Source organism: Cercospora beticola, chromosome 7 (assembly GCF_033473495.1).
Source record: "Cercospora beticola chromosome 7, complete sequence".
In the NCBI taxonomy this organism is placed as follows: domain Eukaryota; kingdom Fungi; phylum Ascomycota; class Dothideomycetes; order Mycosphaerellales; family Mycosphaerellaceae; genus Cercospora; species Cercospora beticola.
This window is the reverse complement of record NC_088941.1, coordinates 863,542-884,800: the sequence shown is the minus strand read 5'-3', so window position 1 is coordinate 884,800 and position 21,259 is coordinate 863,542. Positions and strand designations below refer to the sequence as shown.

Here is a 21,259-nt window from a genome sequence, read left to right as displayed (position 1 = left end):
CGAAGATGGCTTGGGTTTGTCTCGCCAGCAAAGTCAACATTTGTGGGAGCCGCTCGCCATGCTGAATATCACATCTTCACAAACAATCCCCTGGAGCACCTCAGCAGATGATGGACGAAAAGCCCCTACGTATCGCCCCTGCACACTTCCTCCTCCAAAGCAGGACCGAGTTTTCCGAACATGAACACAAACAAAACCCTCTTCTCGTCGAGCCAAATTCAGGGGGCACCACACTACAAGGGAACCGGCCAAGCAGACCTATGCTATACTCCGCATGGCAAACGACGCCACCCTCGAACTCCAAGGCAGCATTGCGAGGCGTTGAAGCTAGCGTGGGAACGAAGGGGCTGAACAAGAAGATTCTTCCTGATCCAAAGCATGATACAATTCCGATAGCGGGCATATGCTGCTGCACGCCACGTACAAGGATTTTCAAGCCCAGCAAAACATGCTTCACGATAGATACATCGCCCTTCATAAACTTCGATGCTCGAGCCCAAGAACATTCCTGTGCTTAGCAACAGAGAACATGACTCGCTATTCTCGTCGACGCCCACAACTTTCTTGATGCCCCTCGAAACCCCAATCAGAGCCGGTCACCCTACTTTTCTTTGTCCCCCGACACTCGTGCACGCATCAACAAGGCCATTATATACGGACTTCTTTGTCTTTCACTGGTGAAGCCCTCCGTCGACAACACACACGCGTTCACAAGAGCATTCTTTCGAGGGACGCGCTTTATAAGAGGGTAAGTACCTTCGATTTCTGCGCTCTCTGGAGGCCTTCTTTCTGCACCGAGCTTTCAAGACTTCAAACAGGCAGAATATCAAGAAGCAAAGCACAAGACACAACACACGAACAACACAACACACGAACAACACAACCCACGAGACTCGCCCAAACCAAACACCCACCCCATCACAGCAAAGATGTGGAGTTGCTGCTCATGCGGCACAACATGCAGCAGTGGTAGTTCATGCTCTCGCTGCGGGCATTCTCCATGCAGCTACTGTTCCTCCATCAACGGCTTCAGCCGACGAGCGGAGGGTGGCTCGACTCGCCAGGTGCGCGGACGTCGAGCCGAAGGCAACTGGGTAGTCCGCCGCTGCGACGACTACGACAGTGGTTACGAAGGCGACGATGAGAAGGGGAAGAAGGCGCGCAGCTCGGTACCTACAAGTGGACTGGGGCTGGATGGCTTCATATAAGCTCCCAGTCGCCCTTTTGTAAGATAAGTACGACGAATTTCTCTTCGCACTTCCGGGAGTGGCTTTCTGCGTAGCCTAAGAGTTGCAATTGCAAAGTGGCTGTAAGATACAAGCCACCGCTTCCTGACTGTACAGGTCACGCATGGCCGTCTTTGGTGTCATGTTTTGGCTGGGATACGAGAGCGCGGTGGCTGAGAAGGAAGTTGAGCCCCATGTAGACTTTCTTTTCTGACTTAATTCTGTTAGGTACCTGAAGGAGAAGACCTGCGCTGGTATCGCAGGCTATCACAGGTGCCGCCTCCCTATATGGTGTAGGGAGGTCATCGTAGTCTTGGCTTGGAGCTGGGGCGCGGAGACCTGAGGGCGGAGGAGACATTAAATAATAGTGGAGGATGCTAACTTTCGTACTGAGGGTCTTGTGTTGGTGGCCAGACACCGTAGGGAATATCTGTGCCAGACATGCTGTATGTAATGTAAATGATTTGGCTAGTATGGCGTACTCGTTTCCCTCGTTTTCGGACCGTATAGCTATGGCGTCTGACGTGCAGCTGTCGTCGGCTTTAGCTCCGGGTCAAGCGATGGCAGCCTAGATGGATCTGCGTGTATTGCAGGAAGAAGTGGTCGTCGAAGACGCGTTCACTGCGTGTACTGCATCCTTACCGTCTTGCAATGTCAGCGTGTGATGCGGCGGTTTTGCATCGGGTGACGAGGGAGATGCTCAGACAGCGCTTCTGGCTTGGCGTGTCATCTTGGCCGCCTCCGGGATGCTGAGATACCGCGCTGCCGGCGTTGCCGTGCGCTGGGTGTGGACGGCCGTAACAGAACGTCGCTCGTCCGAAGGTTGACGGCGACAATGGATGGCAACAGTGTGGTGGACGGAGGAAGAGAAGCGGCGTGTCATGCAAGGGAGAAAGTAATGACGATGCACGGGAACGAAGGATGAAGATGTGCAGGCGAGTCGGAGCACAGAAGACAGAGCTGGAGCACAGCACAGCCTCGCGTCCGTTCGCAAGGATCAAGTCGACCAGCCGATGCCCTTTTTATGCTCTCCGTGCGTGAGCCTCTGCAGCACAATACAATATACACCACTTCCTCCGACCCTGCCGCCTCTTCTCTCCTCCGCCGCCGCTCCTTCTTCGATGCTCGCGTAGTTGTCGTCGCAGAGGCTGAAAGACAATCACAAGCAAAGCAGGCGCCCCTGAGACCCTTCCTCGCTCCGTCGCCGCATCAAATCCCCGCCATCGACATTCGACACGCTCGAAGAAGCAATCCACACACACGACTTCCCGCATACCACCACCTCACACCTGCAAGCCTGGCCACGCGACCACCTGCACCACGCTCGCGCGCGCCATCGTGGCCATGCGCCGACCGGTTCTGATCTTCCTCATCCTCAATCTCGCCCTGATCGCCTTCCTTGTGCACTCCGTATGGACTCTCCTGGAACTGCTGGTGATCAACGGGATTGAGGATGCAATCACCAAGGCAGAGCTGCCGCCGATGGGCTCCGAGCATGACCTCGACACGAAACCTATGATTCCGAAAATCATACATCAAACATACATCAACACCAGTATCCCCGTGGTATGGCAGGAGGCACAGCAGAGTTGTCTCGATCTGCACAAAGAGCCGGAGTGGAAGTACATGCTGTGGACGGATGCCATGTCAGATGAGTTCGTCGCAAAAGAGTATCCAGAGTTCTTGGACACATTCCGAGGTTATCAGTATCCCATTCAGCGTGCAGATGCCATCAGGTACTTTGTGCTCGAGCACTTTGGCGGCATCTACATTGATTTGGACGATGGCTGCAACAGGTCTCTGGAGCCCTTGCTGAGGTATCCCGCTTTCGTGCGCAAGACCATTCCTACAGGAGTGAGCAACGATGCCATGGGCGCTGTTCCGGGACATCCTTTCTTCCAGCGCGTGATTGAAGAGCTGCCGAATTACGACCGCAGCTGGATCTTGCCGTACATTTCAGTCATGGCAAGCACCGGTCCACTATTCGTCAGTATAATCTGGAGGCACTACAGCGACGAGGGATTTAATGTGGGAGATGGGCCTGATGGAGGAAGAGTACGAATCATTTTCCCGCAGGAATATCAGAACCAGCCTTGGAGCTTTTTCACGCACCACTTGGGCAATAGCTGGCATGGTTATGATGTGCAGTTGATTTTCTGGGTAAGTAAATCCACCCTCCAAATCGAGGGCGATCTCGCTAACAGTATCCAGATGGCCCGCAACTGGGTTCTTGTGACCATTTTTGGCTTCGTTGTTGGCTTCGGCGTGATATTCCTGGTTTGGTGGTATTATCACCGCCACTACCTCGCGCCGACCGATGTCCCTCGATGGAAGACGAAATCGATACGACAGCGCCTTCCCTTCTGGTCACGACGAGCACATTCAGAGTATGAATTGATCCACAGACACGAGCCATGATTGCACATGCATTTGCGTATTCTTTGGAATGCGCGCATCCCACGTCGAACAGCTACGTGGCCATTCCGGTCCGCCTAAACCAACGGGAGCAACGGGGCGATCGCCAACAACAGCTGCAAGGCTCGCCTGGATTGGCATCAAGTTTTGGTGACAACTTCCACAACAGAGAGACTTTCCACGCGCATTGCTCCAAAACGGGCCATCGTCTTACGAGAGCGCGCATGACGACCGGTCGAAGTCTAAATGCCTGTCACCTGCTCTGACCACTCTGGAGCCGAGGACTCTGCCTTAACTTTCGCGAGACCAGGTGTGTTCGGATAAACCATGCAGAGTTATACATAGACGCTATACTGGCCGGACTACAAGTAATGGAAGGGCAGCACCACTGCTCGGTGATCAGTCTGCAACGATAAGGCTGCGAAGCTCGAAGACCACTGTTTCTAGAACGACAAGCATGGACAATACTCGTACGCATTCAGAAAGGCGATCTCTACGCCAACGACTGTACAGTCACTCCAATGCAACGACGCCTGAGGTTTCAAAGTACGGCAGATGCTTGAAGAGAGAATCGCTTCCTGCGAAGACGAAAGATGAAACTCCAGCAAAAGATCCGGAGACAGTCGAAGCTCTGATTGATGAAACACTGCGGGTGCTAATGGACTTGCACCACCTTCATCAACGACTTGTCAGAACAAGCACTTCGGTTGAAGCGGGAACATGCTCCCCGCCAGATCTCCACCGGTCACGCCAACGTTCCTCCAGGCCACGATCCAACCGCACCAATTCAGCACCGGAAGAGCGCGTGTCATACCCAGCCACAAATTCTTCCCCGCAGGCAGTTGCTCCTCTGCCCCTCTATTCCAGCCGATGCAGCTCGATGGCTGAAAGAAGCAGTGAATCAGTCCCTTCTCTGACTGAGTTTTCGAGCCGATGTTCGCCTATCCCAAGTTCTGCGGCGACACCCCCAGCTTTGCCTTGCAAGTCTCCGTTGCGGAACTCAAGTGTCATTGACCAAGGTGCGAATCGCCGCGATTCCATTCTGGGGCCAGCGATTGCGCTTTGCGATGAGTTATTGAGTGAGAGTAGAGAGACGACAGAAAAAGTGGAACAAGTCAAAGGACCTACCTCCTAGGGTGAAATCGTAGCAGAAGAAATTCATCACATCGAACATGCAACTGATACAGGAATAGAACTGGATAGATATCAGAAACACACACAATTACGGTCTCATTGTACGAATTCGCTACGAAGGACAACTTGTCCATGTCTCTTTTGTCATACATTTCTCGCCACCATGCTATTCTCGCCCCTTTGCCATGTCCATCAACGAATCAAGGGCCCCTCGCCTTCAACGTTCTTCCATATGCCACTTCCGATCAAGTAAAGCTTCGTCCCCAAAACTGCTGTGCACTCATTGGCGGAAGTCCTGGCGGCGTGCTCGATGGAACGAGTGTCGTTGATGGGCTCTCCCAACTGGAGACAGCAGGCGAAGTGGAAGTACCCGTCGTCTTTGAGTCGCGCGACATCCGACTTGATAACCACGATGGTAGAGCGATCTGTCTCATACTGGATTTGAGCAGGTCAGAAATCGAATTGTCTTCTCCTTCTGCCTGAAATTCGGTGATTGGCGTTGGCGTGTTCGCGAGAGTGAGCTGGGTCGGATCTTCTTCTTCGCTTTCTTCAGTCTGAGGGTCAATGATCGGCAGTGGTGGTTCCATCGTGCCAGCGTCCACGAGAAGAGGAGTAGGAGGAGCTTGGACCAGGAATCTCTTGGAATTAATGTAATGCTCGATTCTCAGTTCCTCAAAACTCATCTTTCGCAAGTTCTCGTGCATAAGAATGGAGTGGTAGACTGCCGTTTCGGTCTGTTGGGATCTGGAATTCAGCTCGCGGGTTATGAACAGATCGAACGAGGGCTGTTGCTGGAAGCTTCGTTGCGGTTGCTGCAGCTTGGACTCGTGGTTCTTGGGTTCTTCCTGATTTGACTTGCGAGGTGAGAAGATGTTGGCTTTTGCGAGAGCACTTTGTGGCACGGACTGGAAAAGGCTGCCCCAGCTAAGCTGCTGTTGCTTCTCCATCTCGGGGTCCACCTGTTTTCGCTTTCGAGGTGAGTAGAAATTCGCTCTGGCGAGTGGGTTTGGTGGAAGGGACTGGAGGAATCTGCCCATGCTGACGGAACTGGGGTGTTTCCGTGACATCTCGGTCTCCTTGTATTTGCGAATCGCTGGAGAGTCGAAGTGAACGACTTTTCTGTCCTTTCTGGAGTTGTTGTCGTTGGGAGCGGAGGGTTTCCATTCTGTTAAGGCGGCCAGATCAAGGCCAATCCATGTCAAGCCGTGTATGATGAGCAGGAAGCCGACGATGAGGAGTTGACAAATGGTGTACAAGGTGATCACGTTGCGGACCTGAAACGGAGACGTACAAGTCAGCGGATTGTGTTCCTAAAATCTCTCTCGCAGTCGTCGTCGTCCGTTCCGAGAAATCATCATCACCTCCCGACCAGCCTCTTCCTCTTCTTGTACTTACACATTCGAACAACGGCAAACCAAACAGATACCATCCGGGCCAACGCAACAGCCCAGTCATCAAGAACGCCAACCTCGGATAGTAATTCTGAGTATCTTGCAGGCGCGAACTGCTCTGGCCATCTGGGACGATACTCCAGTGACTCGATAAGTTCGGAAAGCTCGTCAAAAGGATATGATCAGCGATCTTGTTCGTAATGTTGCGCACCGCCTGGAGGTAGAAGTAGCCCAGAAGTAACGCGCAAGTGTTTTGCACGAAGTTGTGGAGTCCAAATTCAGGAGTCGTCGCTTCCTCGACGGCTCGGACGGGATGATATCTGGGGTCGGTGATGTCGGGCGCCATCGCGGCCGTCGTGTTGTGATCGAGCGATGGCTTGAGAGCGTCGAGCGCGACGCGAACTGGTGTCGTGATGCACAATGTGTTGTTGCGGTCGGCGATGAAGTCAGTAGCATGGTGAACGTTCCTGCCGACTCCACTCCGCTCTCTCCTTCACTTCACCACACGTGCAACGGCAAGTGTGCACCTCTCGATTCGCTCTTGCACTTCTCTCATAAGACAATCTCGCTTTTACTAACCGCCGTAACTTTCATTCTCGTCTATGTGGACTGATTTCGATCGCACCGCGTCGCTACATACGTGACTGTCTTGCAGTAATTTGTTGATGTTTCGGGCGTTAGTCAATTACCTTCATGTTTTTCATACCCCGTGATAGCGAGTACTACCCTCACTGTTCCATTCCATTCCCATATTCCAGCCGTCAAAAGTGGTATCTTGGTTCTTTTGCCTTAAGCGAAAATGCGTTTCCTCCTCCGAAAAAGATCCTTTCTCTCGTCTTTGCCCTCTGCGCGACTCGGCCTGTGATCCTTGCCAATTGAGGGCTAGCCTCAACACGCGCGCGCTGACGCCCGTCGCGCTTCGCTTCGCGTCTGGCAATCGACTCGCCTTAGGCATGGAGCCATGTGGGTATAAATTTGTTCCATTCTCGTTCCACCGATTTTAGTGTCCGCCTCCCTTCCTGAAGCGCAAAAGCTCGCTCAAACTGGCCAGAGAGCACCCGTGCTGCAAGAACTCATGTCGGCCAAGCTCTTCAGCTGTTGCTCTGGACTTAACGTCCACGCACAGACAGACACTCAGGAAAGCCTTGAGCTCCTTGCTCAGCTTCTCTGGCTTCTTCAGTCTCGGCGTTCCGTTTGTTGCAATGAGATACAGAGCCTTGAGCGGCTCTTCGTTCAGATACGGTGGCTCGGACTCAATCATCTCGATGGCCATGATACCCAAAGACCAGATGTCGACCTTGGACCCATACTCCTTTTGCTTGACGACTTCCGGAGCCATCCAGTACGGAGTGCCGACCATCGTAGCACGCTTCGATCGTTGTTCTGTTAGCTTAGCGCAGAAACCAAAATCAGTAATCTTGACTGCGCCGCGGGAGGACAGGAGAACGTTGTCGGACTTGATATCTCTGTGGATGATATTCTGGGCATGCAAGTGAATCAAGCCCTTGCAAGTCTGCGAATGGTTAGCACAATCTTCACAATACAACTTTTATTTGTGTTACGCACCTCCAGACATATCGTCGCAATTTGATCTTCAGTGATAGAGGCATTGTTGTCTATCACGTCAGTCAAAGCACCACCTTCCATGAACTCCATGACGACCCAGAGCTCAAAAGTCTCCTCTTGCAAGAAGGCATCAAGGAAATTGACAATGTTGTCGTGACGGCTCTCCTTCATGACGATGATCTCATTCACAATCAGCTCCTTCCTTGGTTGCGATCGGAGATCCATCTGCTTGATAGCCACTTGAGCCTTGGGGCCGTACTGCTTGATCAAGTTCTGAGCAGTCGAGCTAGGAGCGTTCTCGCGCACCCTTGCCACATACACGGAGCCAGAAGCACCTTGACCAATCTTCTTCTGCTTGTTATAGCTCTCAAGAGGGTTACTCAAGGTGACCACTGATCGCAGACGGTCCATAACCTGGGCATCGGACATGGCACTCATTCGAACTTCCTTCTTCGGTTCTGGGTCCTTCTTGGTGAGCGCGGCCTCAGCCTGCTTCACGGCATCTGGTTTGCCGGTAGGCTGCTTGGTCGCGACATTGAGGGGTTTCACTTGGCCGGAAGCCGATGGTTGCTTCTGGTGGCCAGTCTCAGACGGTTTCCGCGTGAGCGGTGCTTCATCTTTCCTGGACTGCCCGCCATTTGCTGGTGAAGGTTGTTTGACTGCATAAGGTGATTGAGCAGGTGCACCAGGTTTCTTTGCAGGGGTTGACCCACCATTCTGTGGAGGCGACGGCGCCGCTCTCTGTGCCTGCAAGTTCCGTATCGGTAGCGTGCTGCCGCTTTTGCTTTGTGATGGCGCAGGAGGCGCTGGTCTAGATGCGTTATACCTGCTTTGTCCATTACCTGGGCTCGCATCGCGCGATGAAGAGTCACTGTAACCTCCCCCACCAACCTCTTGCTTCGCAAGGGGCAGCTTGTGCTTTGGCAGAGACTCGTTGTACTCGCGATCTTCTTGTTCTCGCCGCCTGCGCTCCTGCTCTTCGTCAAGTCTTCGTTGACGCTCACGTTGCTCCTCCTGTCGCCGTCTGCGTTCGTCTTCGTTTCGGCGATCGGTCGATTGATCTCTGGAGGCCCCAGATCCATAACCACTGCCGGGTGCCCTCGACTGGCTAGTGGCGCTATAGTTGCTGTCCTGCCGACTCGCTCCTGGGGGTTGCGGCCTAGGTGGCGTCACGCCATTGCCCGCAGAATAGCCAAGCTGTTTGTTCGCGTTGTTTTCGGCACTTGGCGTAGGTGTGAGTGATGGGTAGGACTTCGGGTCGTCTGCTCGGACTTGGAGCTTGTCGGTGTAGAATTGCAGGACTTCCATGACAGCCTGCGGGTTCTTGGCCATATCATCTTTGGTCAAAGCACTGCCTTTGAGCAATCTCTCCCATTCGACTGGCAATCCGACGAAGCCTCCAGTCACTGGATCGAAGCCGACGTGGACTCGATGGGAAAAGCCCGTGGGGTGCGAAACACCACCCATTTGGGGACAGCGATCGTAGATATTGTCCATCCAGTTGTAGACCTCGGTGTCTGTGTCAAATTTGAGAATCCATATTTTGTTCCCGTCGCGAGTGATCTCCAAGCTGTAGGGGTAGTTGTCGGAACGCGTCACATGCGACACGTCCTTGAGATAGATGACGCTTGTGGTCTTGTTGGTAGAGCTTGATTTCAGGAAATCGAGCTGCTTCTCCCGCAGAACGAGGAAGCGCTCGTTCCAGAACGCTTTCATAAAGCCTCCGCCCTCCTCCTTGACCTTCGCCCAGCCATCCTTGATCACCGTCATTTCGCCATTGCTCGTTGCGGTGCGGCCGAGCGACGACTGCGAAGCATTGAGGGAGCTGTCGGAGTCGTTACCGACATATTTGAGGTTCGGGTTGCCTGGCGTGTTGTAGACGTTTGGTGTGAGTGTGACCTTGGGACGACGATCGGTGGGCGGTGGCGGGGCAGGTCCTGGATTCATGAACTGGTCCGGCCTGTAGAGTCTGTTGCGGCAAGTCAGCAGTGTCCTCGTTGCATCGCGGCGTGGTGCATTGTCCTGGCGTCGCGGTTGGAGATCGAGGTTGCATGTCCACATGTATGCTTCCAGGAACCCTCATCGCCGACTACACGCACGCGGGACAGTGTCGCCATGTCCGCAGGCGGGTACTCACGTATTGGGCTGATTGCCGGCCATCGCGGGAGCGTTTGGCAGCGGTGGCCAACAATGCGCCGAGGGTGGTTGGCTGCCCAGCAGGTGGGCGGAGCGCAAGGAGCGGGCGCGTGACCGCGCGGACGTGGTAGAGTCGTCGGACCCGGGTGTGCTGTCGGTGCGCGGTGGCCGACACGCTGACAGTCGCGCAGTGCGGTGGTGGTTGGTCTTCGGGTAGCAGTGAGGTCAAGGGTGAGCGGCACCCTGAACTCTGAAGCCGCTGACGGACTTTGAGGCTGGGCGGCAAGCGGGCGTGAGCGACAATGAGGATCGTCGGCGACAATGACAGACGGCGGCGCGATTTTTGGGCGGCGAGCGTGAACAATGTAACGAGCGGCGGCGGTGGTGGAGGTGTGCGACGGGCGAACAGATCTCGAGACGTCGCGTGCTTTGTCTGTGGGAGCATGGATGGCGCTGTGCTGTTTCACAAACCTGCCCGTCCATCACCCTGTGCATCAACGCCGATACAGCCCCAGTGCTGTCTAAGGAGAAAAGCTTGTCTCATATTGTCATCGCCGTCTCCAAGACCCCCTTCACCTCTTCATTTCACCTCCATTTACCTGTTCCCGCCCATCGTTCACTGCTATCCGCCAGCGACTCGTCTCTCGTCATGCTGGAGGCCGGTGACCCCTCATCGCATCCCGCGCTGCAGCAACCCGCGATGCGACTCATGGCCACCACCACTGGCCCCAGATGCTTCCCTCTCTAGAGCCTTATTCAAGACGCGCAGAGATAGAATGTTTCAGAATGTTCTACTATGATGACGCCCCATCAAAGTCGACGTCTCAAGCGAGATTCAGACACCATCTTGTCGGAGTCTCCCCGCGGTCTCGCCTCCGCTCCAGCACGTATCCTCTTGCAGATGGCTGCGCATGATCTTCAAGCTGCAACACTCGCAGTTGCCTCGCATCTGTTCGGTCAGGCAGTTGGAGAACGGATGTTTAGCTTCCGCTGGCGACCCAAAGTCCATTCCATCCCAGCAGCCCAACAGCCCACCCTAGCCCGAGCGTGTTTTGTCTGGAGCAAGCCCCGGTAGGTTGTCCCGACTCCCAAGATCTGGTCGTTGGCCCCTCACCATCTCAACCCATGGACTTTACCCCTCTGGTGTAAGCATCGGCTTGCTGTTTGAAGAAGCCCGACTGATGTTGATGCTGGACTCCCACGTGTTGTTATATTTGATTTGGTTGGCACATCTCCAGTCCCAGCTCGCGTTGCTATGTATATCCTATTGGACACTATTTTGTTTTCGCCGCAATGGCAGGAGCGAACATGCTCTCCGTACTGCGGACCGAGCATGCCGAAGCCGAACTTTCGCTACAGGAACTGCGTCTCTGGATGCACCTCGAAAAACACAAACATGAGCAACACGCTTCAAGGTAAATGAAGACCTGGAACTGGAGACTTCTGTCAGGTCAGTGGCACGCAACAAGCTCTCATCTGGGGAGAGTTGTTGCCAGACGCTCTCGAATGTCTACCTTCTTTCTTTCGGAAATGGCTACTCTTTGAGAATGAACATCAGATTTCTGGCCCATCTGCAGATTCGAATGCATTGATCCCCGAGCGGTCCTAGAGACATTCCAATACGGTGTTGCCAAAATCGCTATATCCTTCTTACAAGCCGGACCATCTCTCTGAAGCTGGAAATCAGGTTTCCTGTCCATCTGCACACGAGACTGCGTCAACCGCTTCGCTGTTCTGGAGACACTCGACAACGCGATCGCGAATGCTCGAGGTTATTTCCTCTGCGCAGTCTCTCTCGCAGCTCTTTCGAAATTTTCTCGCCAATGTGTACATCAGACTGCGTGAAGCGCTTCGCCGTTCCGGAGATGGTCGGCTACTCTACCGCGAGACTCACTACGTCCCCTCCTCTTACCAATGTCTCTCACGAAATACTGATCATCTGTCTCATCAATCAAGCGATCAAGTCGCATTGAGCTCTCCACTGTTCTCGAATCTTTCGACTACGCCATCGCGAGACCCGTTATGTTTTTGCTTTCGAACAGCTCCTCTCTCAGAACACTAATCAGATTTCTCGTCGATCTGGCAATCAGCTTGCATTGGCCGCTGTGCCGTCTTAGAGGTACCTGACTACCGCACTGGCCCTCTCTGCGTATCTCTATCAGAGCTGTCGCCAATCTGGAGCTTCGATTGCTATGAGCGCGTCGCTGTCCTCGGGACACTCAACTTCCGAACAGTCTCTCTCCAGATATGTCAATCCATCTTCTCCCATTCTGGAAACTGGATTGCATTGACCACTCAGTAATGTGAGAGCCTTCATTGCGCAACAAATAAGAAGATACAGGTCTTTTTTTCCAAATGACCTCTCTCTGATAAAGCATTGGTCAGAGTCCTCGCCAATCCGCAATATGGATGGCTGCGATCGCCAAAATATTCGAGACGAGGATCCGCGCTTCCCTCAGAAAGCAGTATGTTCTTTTCCTCGGACGGTCTCTTTGATCTCAGTATCCACCAGACATCTTATCAATTCGTCAGGTCGATGGCCTTGATTATCGAACTATTCTAGGAAACATCCTATACTGTCCGCGAGAATCGACACGGTTTTTACTGCTAACGACCTCTCTCTGACGACTATCCTGGCCATATGTCTCACCAATCTGGAAACAAGTTCGCCTTGACCTTTCGGCTTTTCTAGGAACTTCCTTACATATACAGCGAGTAGCGCTATGTCGTATGGTATGAAATATCCCTGCAGTCTCTCGCGGAACACATTCTGGTCTCATCTCTCGCTTCTCTCCGAGGACACCTCTGATTCGGTCTGTCACCCGTCTATGGACTGGATTTCGTTGACCGCCGAGCTATCCTGGAACTATACTCGCCGCAAGAATCGCTATGTCAGGTAGACTCAAGAGCTCCTCCACGAACACTTTTGGGTCGAATCGCTCCAATTTCGTACATTGAATACCGCTGAATGCCAGACCGTTCTTGAGCTACGAATTCGGGTGTCACAGTCCTGTCACGTTCTCTAGAATCTCTTTTCTTCGGAATGCGGCCAAGCTGCAGATTGAGCGGCGTTGAACACACGATTACTCAGAGAAACAACGAGCTCAGCGCGAAACCACTATGTCCGGAAGATGGGGAACACGTCTCCACGAACATGATCAGGGCCATTCGCTTTAGATCTGCGCATCTGATTGCATTGACCTATTGACCATTCCAGAGACATGGCTATACGTTTCGTGATTTGCTTCTGTTTCTATGGATCTGTCTCGTATCTAGCGTCGCAATCGTGCAGATTGGGTAGCACTGACTTTCGAATCCTTCTTGAGGTTCGACTTCGCAAACTGCCAAAATCGCTATTTCACGAAGTCCGAATGGAATCTCCGGGAATCGCCTCTATTCAACATACGCATCCTTTGCAGACAGGACAGCATTGAGCTACCAGCTGTCTTTGGAAGCCAGGTCCTAGACTGCAAAACTCGCTATGTCACAAAGTCCCGATCATGTCTCCACGGATCCGTCCAATTCAGCTTGCGAAGGGCCTGCAGATTCGATGGCACTGACCCTCTCGCTGTACTGGAGTTGCGACTACGCAAGCCGCGGAAATGGCCATGTCACAGGTTTGAAACCATGTCTCCATGAGTGCGTTCAGTCCAGCTGGCGAAGAATCTGCAGCATGAACGGCATTGATCTCTTGTTCACCCGTGAAGCTCAACTACTGAATCTACAAAATTTGCCATGGCACGAGGTCCGAAGGACCTTTCCAAAAATCGCCCACGCTCACCCTGCTACGGATTTGCAGTATTGAGGGCACTGGCTTACTCGCTGTGCCGGAGATGCGACCACTCAGGCCACGGAATAGCTATGTCACACATGTCAGCCCCGCGTCTTCACGAATACTTCCATTTCAGCTTGCAAGAGATACGCAAACGAAACAGCATTGACTACCAAGCTGATCTAGAGACTCAACTATTCAAGCTAACAAAATCGCTATGTCACAAGGTTCGGATTACCCCTCCACCAAACTACTCAGCTCACCTTGTCACGGATCTGCGGAATGAATTGCGTTGAACACCGATTGAATCTAGAGACACGGCTCCTTCTCGTAGTCCGAAACCATTCTTCGAGGACACATCTGGCTCCAAGTCTGGCGGATCTGCGGACGGAATGGCATCGACTGTCGAAGTTGTATGGAGAATCAGCTCCAACAACGAATCGATATGCTCCTTCAAGAGCAAATATAGTCTGCTTCGCGCCAGATCTGCAGATGGAATGGCTTCGACCACTTACGTGTCTTACAGACGAAGTCCATTCTGACATCTCAAATATTTCTCCACGAGCAATTTTGGTCCGACTTCCAGCGTTTCTGCGTTTGCAATGGCGTTCATTGTCAACTTTACACGGAGATGCAGCTCCAAATCGTGGTTTGGTTTTTTTCTCCATGGAAATGCTACAACCGACTCAAAGCGCGACTGCAGATCAGGGGGCATTGATGGCATAGCTGAATCTAGAGACATTCCAAAATATCGGCATGTCAAATCATCCAGAACGTGTCTCCAGGGACGTATTTGGGTCGAACTGCAGCGAAGCTGCAGACTGAATAGCGTTGACCTGCCTGCTTTGTACTGAGGGATAGCTGCAAATTCTGCTACGACTTATTCCTCCCAGGAAATGGGTAATTCAGATCGCAGCGGAGCTGCAGACTCAATGGCGTTGACTGTCCCGCTAAAGCTAGAGGCACTGTACTGTGCTGTTCACGAAATCGCCATATTCGTCTATTTGACCCGTTTCTCAAGTTGATTATTGGTCCAGATCGCCTCGAAGCTGCAGATTGCATGGCGCTGCCCGTCCCTCTATAGCTGGAGTCATCGCACTGCGCTCTCTACAAAACCGCTACTTCAAGTCTTCTAACAGTGTCTCAACGGAAACTTTTGGCTCAGATCGCAAAACATCTGCAGATTGAGTTGCATCGATGACCAATCTCTGCTGGAGAACATCCTACTGAATCAGCTGCGAAATAGCTATGTCCCAAAATCTCGAATGCTCTCCACCAACACGTTTGGCTCGAATCGCAGCGGATCTGAAGATTGAGCTGCATTGACTGGCACGCTGTGTCTGGAACCACTTGACTGAGCGATCCGCGAAACGGCCATGTCCAACGATCTGACCCGTTCTCCATGAAAATTCTTACTCTGGATCGCAGCGGAGCTGCAGGCTTAGTTACACAGACCAAAAGCTACATTCAGAAACTTCCCGCTGCACTATCCGCGAAATGGCTATGTCACACCATCTGGACCGCTCTCCAGCAACAGCTTTGGGTCACATCGCAGCTGATTGGCACGTTGAAGTGCAGTGACCGTCTTGCTGGAGCCAGAGCCATCCCAGTTAATGGCTAGCGAAATGGTTATATCCTACGGCCTGACCCTTTCTCCAGAAATATTTCTGCTTGCTTTTGCCACGAATCTGCACATCTTGGAGCATTCAACGACATATTCTCTCAGAGACATCCACTGCAATGTCCTTGAAACCGCCATGTCCCACCATCTCAGCCTTCCTCTGGGAAGATTCGTACTCCATATTGCCACGGAGATACCAATTGAGCGGCATTCAATGATAGATTTTCTCAGAGATTTCCGCTGCATTATGCATGGAATGGCTATGTTCGAAGGTCGAAAGCGTTGCTCCAGACATATGTTCAGTTGCTACCACCTCGCATCTGTCCACTGAATTCCATTGACAGCTCGACTTTCTTAGAAACATCCATTGCACAAGTCTTAGAACCACTATGTCCCGCGGTCTGCAGCCCCTCTTCAAGGAAAGCTCTGGTCAGGACCGCTGCAGACAAGCAGATTCAATGGCTGTCACTACTAAGCGTCTCTAGAGACATCCACTGCCTGAGCGAGAAACGACTGTGTCCCACGGTCAAGATTGTCTCTCGAAAAACATGTTGAGTCCCCAACGCGATGCTTCTTCGGATCGAATAGCGTTGACTGCTCCATGCATCTGGAGACAAAACACGATTCCTTGCGCGAAACGACCATGTCCATGGGTAGAAACGATTCTTCGGCAATAGTGCTGGCTCGATTCGCTGCAGATAAAGACATTGGATGGCTGGCAACAGCAGATCCTTACAGAGACTTCCACTGCCTGTTCACAATCTGGCTTTGTCCTATGGCCAAAACTTTCTCTCGAAACACACATTCAATCCAAACTGCGAGGCTTCTTTAGATTGAACAGCGTTGACCGATAGCTGTATCTGGAAACAAGCAACCTTTCTTCCGCGAAATGGCTATGTCCTATAATCTGCGGCCTTTCTCGAGCAATAATTGCAGTGAGAAACCCGGTGCTATTGCACTTTGAATGCCATTCAGCAGCAAATTCTCCTAGAACGATGGGCAGATTTGTACCGATCTTCGCCATGTTGCAGAGATTAAGCCGTTACTCCATTGCCGACTTCATCCTGGATCGGGCAGATGTGTACATCAGATGCCATTGAACGGCAGATTTTCTCGGAAAGCATATTACTACTCGACTGGTTTTTGACTATGTTGCATAGATTGAGCCTTCGCTGCATCGGCAGCTTAAGCCTTGATCGGACAGATGTCTGCACCAGATGGCATGCAATAGCGGATTATCCTGGAGAGCATCGCTAAATTCGATCGATTTTCGCTATGTCTTATAGTTTGAATCGTCGCTCCATTAAAAGATTCGGCCTTGATCGGGCAAATGTTTACATTAGATGGCATGCGCAGCGTCTCTCTCCTAGAGAGTATAGCGAATCTCGATCGAATTTCGCTATGTCTTATGCTTTACAATGTCGCTCTGTCAACACCTTAAGCTTTGATCGGACCCATAGGTACATCAGGTGGCATTCACGGCATCTTTCTCCCAGAGACCTTGTCGACATCCGATCATTTACGGCTATGTGCTATGCTTTGAAGCTTTCTCCAGCTGCAGGCATGATCGAAAGTCCGCTGCATCTGTGTAATGGATGGCATTCAGTGACTGAGTTTTGCGGAGAGAAAGGCAAATTTCGATCGATTTTCGCTATGTCGCACAGTTCAGGACCTTTCTCCGGTAAGAAGAGCAGTCGAGAGGCTGGGAAATCTGCACATCAGATGGCTTTCAAATCAGCGTTTTCTCTGACGAGACTAACAAATCTTGATCGATTTCGCCATTCCTATGCTTGCAACGCCTACTCCAGCAACAAGTATAGTGGCAGGTCCGAAGTATCTGCACATTCGACGGCTTTGAACAGAAAAGTTTCCCAGAGAGACTGGCCAAAAGTCGGTCGATGTTCGCTATGTCCCATGGTTCAAAGCCTTTCTCAAAGAGCACCAATAGTCGTCAGCCCGGGGTATCTGTACGTTGAATGGCATTGCGGCATCTTTCTGCCAGAGTGAACTGCAACTTTCGATCGATTTCCACTATGTCCTACGCTTGAAACGCCTTTTCTGGAGATGGGAGTGGTCCGTAATCCGAGGCGTCTGCACATTCAGAACCTTTCAAGCGCAGATTCTGCCAGAGAAACGAGCAAAATCGTTCGATTTTCGCTATGTCCCACGGCTTCAAACATGTTCCAAACAGCACGTATAATGGCAATCTTGGCGCATCTGCACATTCAGAGCCGTCCGGCGAGGTATTTTCCAGAGCGATTGACAATATTCGTTCTCGAATCGCTATGTCCGCGCCCCTCCGCCCTGATTCAACAACACGCATGGCCCGAGATTCGGGGCATCTGGAGACTGGACGCCTTCCAACGACAAATTCTCGCGGAGAAGCTGCCAACATCCATTCAGAAATTGCTATGTCCACGTTCAATTCAGCTGATCCCGCAACACATGTGGTCCGCAGTCCGGGGCATCGGGAAACTGGACGCCTTCGAACGACAGATTATTGCGGAGAAGCTGCCAATGTTCGTTCAAAAATCGCTACGCCCTACGATCTCGAAGCTGTTTCCAAACAAATTCATGAGCCAATTCCGGGCAATCTGCATATCAGAGACCGTCCAACATCATATTCTTGTGGAGATATTGGCGATATTGGCTCAACATTTGCTGAAAGTCGCTATGTCTCGCAGTCTCAAACCTTTCTCCGAACAAATTTCTGGTCAAATTTTGGGTCATTTGCAGATTGGGGCACATCCAACGATGAAATGTTCCAGAGAGAATGACAATATTCCCTCGGAAATGGCTATGTCCTATCGTTCAAAACGTTACTCCAAGCAGATCTCCGATAAGACTCTGGGGCGTCTGCAGATTGAGCACCTTCCAATGACAAGATACTCCAGAGAGCATGCCAATTTGCACCCAAGGTCGTTCAGAAATCGCTATGTCCATAGCTTATGGACCTTTCTCCAAAATTATTTCTGGCCACAGTCTGAAAGATTTGCAGATTAAGCACCTTCAACTGACAAAAACTTGGAGAGAGAATGCTAATATGGGCTTATAATTGATCAGAAATGGCTATGTCCAACGCTTATCGACCTTTCTCTAAAAAATTTCTAGGTCAAAACCTGAAGCATCTGGAGATCAGGCTCCTTTCGAAGAAGAATTCTTCTAGAGGAACTAGCAATTGACGTTCGAAAATGGCTATGTGCAACGCTTTAACAGCCTTTCCAGAAACATCTCTACTTCGCATCGTCACAGTTGAGCAGACTGGGGACCGTGCAACGACAAATCTGAGCGGAGAAACCAGCAATATTCGCTCAAAATAGCATGGAAATTGCTATGTGCAACGGCGAAAGCACTCTCTCCGAGAAAACCTTTGCTCCATATTGCTACGGATCTGCATATTGAGAAGCATGCAGCGGAGAATTCTCCCAGAGAGGCTAGCAAAATCCATACGAAAATCGCTATGTCAAACGCTCGAAAACCTGTCTCAAGGAACAGCTTCAGTCGACATCGCTGCAGATCTGCAGATCAAGAAGCGTAGTACGACAGATCATTCGAGAGAGACTAGTAAAATTCGTACAAAAATGGCAAAATTCATCCGAAAATCACTGTGTCCAGCGTTCAAGATCCTGTCTCGAAGAATCTTTGTCGTCTGCATCGCCGCAGATCTGTAGATTCAAGAGCGTTCAGTAACAGATTCAGCTGGAGAAACAAGCAAAGTGCGACCAGAAATGGCAGAATTCATTCGAAAATGGCTATGTCAAACACTCCGAAACCTGTCTCCAATACTCGTTTTAGTCCGCATCGCCCAAGATTTGCAGATTCAAGAGCGTTCAATGAGAGATTCTTCCAGAGAAACAAGCCAAAATTGTTCAGAAATGGCTATGTCAAACGCTCCAAAACCTGTTTCCAAGAATCATTTCAGTCCGCATCGCTATGAATCTGCAGATCCGAGAGCTTGCAAGTGAAGACTCTTCCGGAGATACTAGCAGAATTCGCTCGAAAACCTTAGAATTCACGCAAAAATGACTATGTCAAGTGCTCAAAAATCATCACTCCGGAACAACATTTGGTCGATATCGCTGCGTGTCTGTAAATTGAGAAGCGTTTCAGGGACAGTTCTTCCAGAGACACAAGCAAAAATCGATCAAAATAGCAGAAATTGATTCAAACATCGCTATGTCCAGAGCTTTAAAAATGTGACTCTGGCAAAACATTTAGTCAATATCGCTGCGGAGCTTTAAATTGAGCAGCATGCAGCAGCAGATTCTTTCAGAGACATGGGTCAAATGCTTTCGGAAATAGCAACAATTCGATCGAAATCGCTATGTCGCATGCTTCAAAGGCCTCTCTCTGGAACCATTTTGGGTCCACGTCGTCATAAATCTATCAATTGAGCAGCATTCAACGAGTGATTCTTCCAGAGACACTAGCCAAATACGATGAAAACAGTAGGATTTTATCAAATTTTCGCTATGTTCGATGCCCCAACACGCTTTCTCTAGGGAATTCTTCAGTCAGCATCGCCACAAATCTGCAACTTGAGCAGCATTTAATGGGAAAAGATTGCAGAGAGACAAGCCAAATACGATGAAAACAGGAGGATTCAATCGAATTTCCGCTATGTCCGATGCCAAAAACCCTTTCTCCAGGAAAACATGTGGTCCATACCGCCTCACGTTTGTCGATTGAGCAGCATACAACCATAAATTATTCCAGAGATACGGGTCAAAGTAGACAATTCAGGCATTCTAAGGCCAAAAACTGAGGGCAAATGAGGCATATGCATCGATATATGGCGAAGCATGTGAAGGCTTCGATGCTTTGTTGACTTACGAAGAGGAAGCATGTGAGCGATCAGGGGTCAGTATACAGGGCAGCGCATACTGTAGAGAAGGCATATGACACAGTAGAGAAGGCATGTGACACGGTGGAGAACTCAGATGACACAGCGGAGAACAACACAGTACGGTGGAACAGGGAGAAATTACGGCTAAGTCCCCGATCAAGGGGAAGCTTCATGCATTCAGTCGTATCTTCGTGAGCTTATGTAGGAGGCATCTGCCCGCAGGCGGCGTCCACACCAAGCAGCAGACCAAATCTACTGCATTCTAGTGCAAGTAGATGTATGTTGTAGGGAGTGCAGAAGAGAAGAGCGCTACTCGTCATCCTCCTCCACCACAGAAGCGGACTTCTTGGCGGTCTTGGCCTTCTTGCTCTTGGGGCCGGCAGGCTCGCCCTCCTCGTCGTCCTCCTTCTTGGCGGACTTGCGCTTAGTCGTCTTCTTAGCTGGAGTCGGAGCGGCGGTAGCAGCGGCGCCGAAGTCGCCATACTGGTCTGTCGCGTTCTTCTTGAGCTTCGCGAACTTCTGGCTGCATATGGGTTAGCATGTGGTGAAGTGATGATCAGAGGAGCACATGTGAGGGACTTACCGAAGGGCGTTTCCGACGTAGTCGTCGGTACCGCTCTGCGTGTTGAGCATCTGCGCGACCTGGTCCCAATTTGGGGTGACGGGGTTGGCAGTGATGATCGCCAGCAGAAACTGGCGCTCCTTGGTCTCGTCCCAGTTGACAGGCATGGTGATGGTGATGTGTGTGGTGGTTGTTGTAGGTGGATGGGGTTGTGTTGGAGTGGTGTTGTTGTGGAAGGAGGCGCGGTTGTGTGTTAATGTTTGGGTGTTGGGGGAAAGAGAGCTGAAGCAGAAGAAATAGAAGAAAGTCGGGGCACGGTCAAAGTGGAGCACGAGCAGAATTTCTGCCTGTGTGTGACATGTGCTATTGCCTGAGCATGCGCGGCCAATAGGCACTCACTGTTTGCCTATTTTCACGGGCAGAGCAGGTCCGCACGCGCGTGAAACCGGGATCAGAACGCCTTCACATGTCCAGGAGAGCTCATATTGGCCAATGGGGACGCCTAGAGCGGGCTCTACGAGGCCCCGTAGCTTTCTTACGTGCTCAATATGAGCTTCACTTTAGCTACACACATGCTGGGTGTTGTGGAG

The 21,259-nt window shown here is 51.4% G+C and overlaps 4 protein-coding genes across 4 annotated transcripts; 1 reads left to right on the top strand and 3 right to left on the bottom strand.

Moving 5' to 3' along the window:
* Positions 1 to 2,570: 2,570 nt before the first annotated feature.
* On the top strand, positions 2,571 to 3,644 carry RHO25_010605 (uncharacterized protein; the record flags this gene model as incomplete). The annotated part of the gene is made up of 2 exons (XM_023602490.2): positions 2,571 to 3,386; positions 3,438 to 3,644. The coding sequence occupies 2 exons, from the start codon at positions 2,571 to 2,573 to the stop codon at positions 3,642 to 3,644; spliced, it is 1,023 nt and encodes a 340-aa protein (XP_023451144.1).
* A 1,376-nt stretch (positions 3,645 to 5,020) lies between these two features.
* On the bottom strand, positions 5,021 to 6,512 carry RHO25_010604 (uncharacterized protein; the record flags this gene model as incomplete). Its single annotated transcript, XM_023602492.1, has 2 exons — positions 5,021 to 6,049; positions 6,171 to 6,512. 2 exons carry the CDS (start codon positions 6,510 to 6,512, stop codon positions 5,021 to 5,023), a joined length of 1,371 nt encoding a protein of 456 aa, XP_023450648.1.
* A 654-nt stretch (positions 6,513 to 7,166) lies between these two features.
* RHO25_010603 (uncharacterized protein) lies at positions 7,167 to 9,892 on the bottom strand (the record flags this gene model as incomplete). The annotated part of the gene is made up of 4 exons (XM_023602493.2): positions 7,167 to 7,679; positions 7,733 to 8,391; positions 8,446 to 9,701; positions 9,870 to 9,892. 4 exons carry the CDS (start codon positions 9,890 to 9,892, stop codon positions 7,167 to 7,169), a joined length of 2,451 nt encoding a protein of 816 aa, XP_023450644.1.
* Positions 9,893 to 20,416: 10,524 nt separating this feature from the next.
* RHO25_010602 (uncharacterized protein) lies at positions 20,417 to 20,836 on the bottom strand (the record flags this gene model as incomplete). The annotated part of the gene is made up of 2 exons (XM_023602495.1): positions 20,417 to 20,630; positions 20,691 to 20,836. The coding sequence occupies 2 exons, from the start codon at positions 20,834 to 20,836 to the stop codon at positions 20,417 to 20,419; spliced, it is 360 nt and encodes a 119-aa protein (XP_023450646.1).
* Positions 20,837 to 21,259: the final 423 nt, after the last annotated feature.